The sequence below is a fragment of the Lipotes vexillifer genome, unplaced genomic scaffold, assembly GCF_000442215.2.
Source record: "Lipotes vexillifer unplaced genomic scaffold, Lipotes_vexillifer_v1.1 scaffold492, whole genome shotgun sequence".
NCBI lineage: Eukaryota > Metazoa > Chordata > Mammalia > Artiodactyla > Lipotidae > Lipotes > Lipotes vexillifer.
The window spans coordinates 1227201-1233828 of NW_006780910.1; the positions used below are offsets into that span (position 1 = coordinate 1227201).

The 6628-nt window shown below is 47.0% G+C and overlaps 1 protein-coding gene across 1 annotated transcript in view; it reads left to right on the top strand.

Annotated features, from left to right (window-relative positions):
- STAB2 (stabilin 2) overlaps positions 1–6628 on the top strand; it is a 159833-nt gene that overhangs the window by 69765 nt on the left and 83440 nt on the right. Inside the window, exons 21-23 of the mRNA XM_007454272.1 lie at positions 693–779; positions 2236–2347; positions 4787–4967. Coding sequence (XP_007454334.1) covers positions 693–779; positions 2236–2347; positions 4787–4967 — 380 coding nt within the window. The remainder of the gene's footprint in view (positions 1–692; positions 780–2235; positions 2348–4786; positions 4968–6628) is intronic.

Sequence of the window (6628 nt, forward strand, 5' to 3'; positions counted from 1 at the left end):
CCCGCGTCCCCTGCATCGGCAGGCGGACTCCCAACCACTGCGCCACCAGGGAAGCCCCCTATCACTCTTAATATGGGGCCCACACCCTTGACACTAGCCTGCATGGCCCGCCCTCTGCAGTGTCCCTGGCCTGTCTCTCACCCTCATTCCCACCTCAGTGGGTGTGCCTTTGCCATTCCCTCCTGGAAGAATGTTCTTCCAGGTGTTCTTGGGGCTGACTGATCTCTCAAGTCTCCATCCAACCTTCATCTCCTCTGTCACCGCCCAATCCACAGTGCCCCCGCCAATCTCCCCACACCTCTGCTCCCACCTGCCACCACTTGATAACGGCACTTTGATTTCCCGGCACTTACTGCTATCTGAAATCCTCTTTTTTTTTCTTTTTAAATGTATCGTCTCTTCCCTGACTAGATGGAACACGGGCTCCATGAGCCCAAGCCTTTATCTGTCTTGCTCTCACAGTGCCAGAGCCAAGCCGGCAGCCCGGGGCGGCCCTCAGAAGATTTGTGGTGAACAGGTGGCTGAGCACAAGCCACGCCATCATCTGCAAGAGAAAAAGTCATGCTCCTAAGGGTGGGAGGGGGCTGATACTGCTTGAGATTGTAATGGAAATTAAAATGTATTGATATTTCCTTTGAGGAACTGGCACTCTGCCTGGGATCCCAAAAGGCAACACACATTTTGTTTCTCAGATACCAAAGTGCTGCAACGGCTTTTACGGGCCCGACTGCAACCAGTGTCCAGGAGGCTTCTCGAATCCATGCTCCGGGAATGGGCAGGTGATAAAGACTGAGGCTTGCTTTTTCACGAATGCTGAGGTTGACCTGTGTTACGTCGAAAAATAATTTTTAAAACCACTAAACCAAGAAATGATACAATGCCAGTCACTGTTCCCAGGGAGTAAAAGAAACAGATCAGTTGCTAAAAGAAGAGAGGGTGTCTGCAGGAGAAGGAATTTTGCCTGGGGGAGTGGCAGGGGACAGGGTGTCCAGTGATGTCGCTTCTGGTCTGCTTTCCTACTGCTGATGGCATGACTTTGAGCAACTCAGCAAGGCTCTCTGGACCCCAGTTTCCCCGTGTGGGAGATAGCAGGATTGGCCTGCATTGAACTCCAAGTTTTTTTAGGGCTGAGATTTTACTATTCTTAAGGAAAAAAAAAAAGCACTGCCCAGTGAACGCTTTTTTTAAGATTTTTTTTTTTTGGCTGCCTCGGGTCTTAGTTGCGACACTCGGGATCTTCATTGCAGCGCATGGGCTTCTCTCTAGCTGTGGCGTGCAGGTTTTCTCTCTCTAGTTGTGGCACTGAGGCTCCCTGGTACGTGGGCTCTAGTTTGTGGCACGCAGGCTCTCTAGCTGAGGTGCGCGAGCTCAGTAGTTGTGGCGCGCAGGCTTAGTTGCCCCACCGCGTGTGGGATCTTAGTTCCTGGACCAGGGATCAAACCCATGTCCCCTGCATTGGAAGGTAGATTCTTTACCGCTGGACCCCCAGGGAAGTCCTGAATGCTTTTTTTAGCCCATCTGCAAAACCTGTGGAATGTAAGAGCCAAAACTTAACTCATCTAGTGTGGAGGCCAGGGCTAAACATACAAAGGTAATAATAGCTGTGGTTCATATGGGGAAATTATGGATCTGCACATACAAGGAATCCACATCGAAAATATGCCTCTTTCAAGGGGAAGGACCACCAAGTGGGGACACCACACAGGCCAGGGGAATAGGGCGAAGCTGCTACAAATTAACTACTGTACCTGGGTGGTCCGGGACCCAAGCCCAATTCTGATACATGTCAGTCAGTACAAATCTAACCTTGAAATAGCTGGGGAGATGAGGGGTAAAATGCTCACACTGAAGGGAAAAACACTGCCATTTGGAGTCATATAGCTGAGCGTGTGAGCATCTGGAGAGAAAGGCCTGCCTTCATTCTGAAGGTCAGTGGTTTATCGGGCTGCCCCTTAAGCATTGTTTAGAGGTTCCATTTCACCACTGTGACACCCCCCGACCCCCGACCAAATGACTTCCTGTGAAGTTCTGAATCCTGGCTCGGGACACCCATATGTCACTGTCTTAGCTTCCTACCCAATACCCGCGACTGCACTTTCCACAGGGGGTCCCAAAGAGTCATTTCAAGCAGAATTGAATCTGAGTCAAAGAAGCAGGCCAGGAAACGAAAGCATCTGGGACTCCTTGCCTGGGGCGTGTTGTCCTGACGGCCAGGGGCCCTGCCTTTGTTTGCAGTGCACCGACGGCCTGGATGGCAATGGGACATGCGTTTGCCAGGACGGCTTCCACGGCTCCCAGTGTCAGTTCTGCTCAGACCCCAATAAATACGGACCTCGGTGTGAAAAAAGTAAGTGTCGCTTCCTGAGCTGCCTTCTGCTCCTCACCCGGGGTCCCTGCAGCACTGCAGTGCAGTCCTGGTATCAGGTGCCCCTTGGCTTGGTGGATGCCCTTATCACAGGGTATTTCTTAAGCACTTGGGTCCCAAACAGTGCACATGCCAGATTGCTGGGCCCCACTCACAGAGCTTTGAGATGGGAGGCCTGGGTGGTACCTGAGGATTTGCATCTCTGACAAGTTCCCTGAGATGTCAACACTGCTGGCCCAAGACCACACTTTGAAAACCAGTCTTTTAGGGTTTCCCCACATACCTGAAGTGATCGTGGGCTCCATATCAGAAAACAGACTCCCCATCTTTCAAGCAGTCCTCTTCCATCAGCTCCTCCCTGTGCTAAATGTGCGACCTTGGGTTAGTTACTACACCTCTCTAGGCCTCAATTTCCTCATCTATAAAATGGGGATAATAATAGTAACTACCTCGTAAGGTTAGTACAAGTTATAAATGGAAAGCACTTGCCTTAGAACAATGCCTAGCACCTAGTATGCACTACCAATATTATTATCTATTATTGTTATTATTATCTATTATTGTTGGTACTGTTGCTGTTATGCTAAGTTCAGTGATATAAATGTCCAGAAGCTCATAGAACATGTAGAAAGTTCCACAACACTAGGCATTGAAAAATAAAATGCAGTTATATAATCTTAGAAAACACATTATGTTCTTAAAAATAACACCATGTGAATATTTAAGTACATAGATAGAAATATACATCTGTCTAAGCTAAGATTAGAACTTGATAGAAAAAAAAAAAATGAATAGATCAGAGCTTGCTGTGGAGTCAAACCAACCTGAGATTAAATCTTCCCTCTGCAACTTACTGGCTCTACGACCTTGGAAGAAATCTCTCATTAAAGCTTAACTTCCCCATTTATAGAATGAAGACAATATTGGTACCCACTTCATAGGTTGTTGATTAAGTCAGATCATAATTTAGGACTTTAGCCCAGAGCATGCACCTAGCAAATAATCAATAAATGCAGCCATTCTTATTACTATCACTACTAACTCCACTCATCTGTTACAAAACACACCACCCCTCTCCTCTCTTACCTTGTCTGATCTTCACGGCTACCTCTCAAGAAAGGACGGGACACCCGAGCCCAGCAGATTTGTGGCTGCTGATCCTAGTCTGATGCTCTTTTTGCCAAATAAGGTTTCTGAGGGGAAAAAAATAGGGGTTTATTCCAAAGCCTGTTGACATAGGCATTTTTATGAGGCTAGTAGTTACGATGCCGAGGCTGGGGCAGCAGTGGTGGCTTCCTGCTCCAAAGCCACTTGTCCAGGTCTGTTGCTGCCCACCGCCTCATGCAGGGGAGCTTCCCCTTCATTCTGGGGTCTTGTTCCTTGCTAACCAAGCCCTGATGTCCTTAAAAGTTTATGAAAAGTTTTCTTTGTTTTAAATCTAGCTGTGCTTTACCAGCCCTCACTGTGTTTCTCTTTCCTGGTTGCTGACTCCCAGCCCCGACACAAATCCCTTTCCCATCAGTCCCTTCTGGGGCAAAACCACACATTCCTTCATTTCTGATCACATTCAAGCCCCCAAATCCTTGCCACCTGCCTTTGAGAGTCTCCAGAATGTTGTTCTTTTCACTTCCACATGCAGAGGAGCCTGAGTCTGATACGCTGGCTCACGTTGCAACTTTTAAATACCTGTAATCAAAAGCAAAGTTAGCAGCTAAAGTTTAAGATGATAACAGACAGTGGAAATGCCAGTCGATATACTGATCTGCTGGTTACTCATGGTCACTAACGGAAATGGAATTTGAAGGTCTGAGTTCAAGTCCCTGTTTGGGAACTTGCCAGCAAGTCAGGCAATTTGTTTTACCTCTCTGGGCCTCAGTTTCCTCATCTGGAAAATGGGGATGGTAAAAGTATTGATACCTATCTCCTGAGGCTGGTGACTATGAATGCGAGGGTACAGGTTAAAGGCTGGCCCAATGCCTAGAACAAGGTCAGTGTGCAAATATTGGGCATGAGTTAGCATTGGTTTGCTGTGATGGAGGGTGAAGTGCAAATATGTAAGCCACACATCAGAGGCTGTGCCGGCAGGAGAAATCACTTCCAGAATGTCTTCAGGAAAAGGTGAGAAATTTCCAGACTAAACTCTCCTACCATGAAGTAGGTGAAAATTGAGCTCCTTGGCCTCTTTCACACCATCACAACCCACCCTCCCCCTGCACCCCACACGCAGAGACACAAAGCATCCCGAAGACCAAGCTCTTCTCACCGAGAGCTGTCCTGGCACACGAGAAAGACGCTGAGAAATAGCGTCCAGAGCCTTCCGCGAGTGGGGGGTGAGGGGAGGGGGCCCTGTCCTCCATGACCCATGTGCCCATTGCTAAGCTTGTCCCCAAGCCCTGAATGGCCCTCTTCCTTCCCTTCCAGGGTGTCTGTGCAGTTTCGGAACGTGTGACAACAGAATTGACAGTGACGGCGCCTGTCTCCCCGGCACCTGCAGGGACGGCTCCGCCGGGAGATTCTGCCACAAGCAGACCTCAGCCTGCGGGCCCTACGTGCAGTTCTGTCACATCCATGCCACCTGCGAATACAGCAACGGGACAGCAAGGTAGGCTGGTCGGGGAAGGGGAGTTGCCATCCTTAACAGCCCATGGCCACTGTGTTACCTGTAGACACACGCAACCCATATCTAAACTCTTCATAAACTAAGACCTGTTCTCTTCAGCTGCCAGCATGGCTTTTGTGGAGAAAACCTCAGACTGAGCTGGGTTCAAAGTTTGCAGCATTCCCTGCTTTGAAACTTACCAGCTGTGTGACCTTGGGCAGTTACTTAACCTATCTGAGCCTCACTTTTGTCATCAGTACAATAAGGGTGATGTTGCCTACCTAGCAGGGCAGTTGTGGAGATTCGAAGAACTGAATGCCAAATCATCCAGCCCCAGGGCTAGCACATCATAGGTGTTCAGTCATGAAAACTGCAATTATTACCATCACTCATGTGAAGGAAATGAAGATTTGCCCACCAACTTTCCAACCCTTTAAAGACGCCTTTACTTCCTAAGGTCATTAATAACTACTCCCCTGTTAAAGGCATCTTACAAGAAATTGGATCGTTGGTCACTGGATCACCATTTGTTTTCTTAATGCTATCTAACATATGAAGTGGGCTTGGGGGGAACATGTCAGAGGAAATTTTCCTCTCTGGGAATATCTGGTTCAAAGGCAGTAGCCATGCAAAAAATAGCCTGGGAAATGCAGACAACATGTAGAATTCTTAGCCTTATTTTTGCAGCACTTTTCTTAATTTGTAATTACCTAATCATTTGCTTACCTGTTTGTGATCTGTCTCCCCCACCAGTCTGCAGGAAGCATGGGGCAGAGACTGACTTTGCTCTTCCATGGTGGTACAATAGAAATGCATCTTCCTAAGGAGTTAGTATATACATCAGTGCATAAGGCGAAAGTCACAAGTCACCAAAATTGCCCTTAAAACCTCTTAACCCTGGCAGTCCAGTGTCTAGGACTCGGCGCTCTCATTGCTGGGGTCTGTGTTCAATCCCTAGTCAGAAACTAAGATACTGCAAGCCGTGAGGCATGACCAGAAAAAAAAAAAAAAAAAAAAAAAAAAAAAAAAAAGATACTGCAAGCCGTGAGGCATGACCAGAAAAAAAAAAAAAAAAGTAAATAAATAAACAAATAAATTTAAAAACCTCTAATCACCCACAGGGGATCATCAACATGGGTCTGTATTTACTATATAAACTTAGGTAAATCAATGTTGAAACAGATCAATCTATTTCTTCATTTGGGGACCACCTAAAGTATTTAGTTCTTCTAGGATTCTTAATGCATGAAAAATAATTTTATTTAGAGTTTTGTGAAGCACATATGACTGAATCTGCAATAGTGACGTGGGCGTGTAATAGGTGTCCCAGCACCTATCACAGGGCACTCAGTAAATACTGGTTGACCAAACGAATGAATGAATGGTCCTATTTAATAGCTAAAGTTTCAAGGTGGAGCATTTTGAGAGGAGTGCCTCAGGGCATGATGGTTCATGGAATCAGGCACCTGAGAATGTTGTGCCCTAAAAAAAAGAACATCTGAGACATCAGAGAAGGGAGAGAGGGGAGGTCTCACCTGATTGTCATGTTCAAATCACCGAACTGTCACACAGAAGAGAGCGTCATTCTCTGCTGAAACAGAGCTAATGCCTTGAGGTATAAAGAGACAGATTGCAGCCCCATAAGAACAGAAAAGCCACCCAGT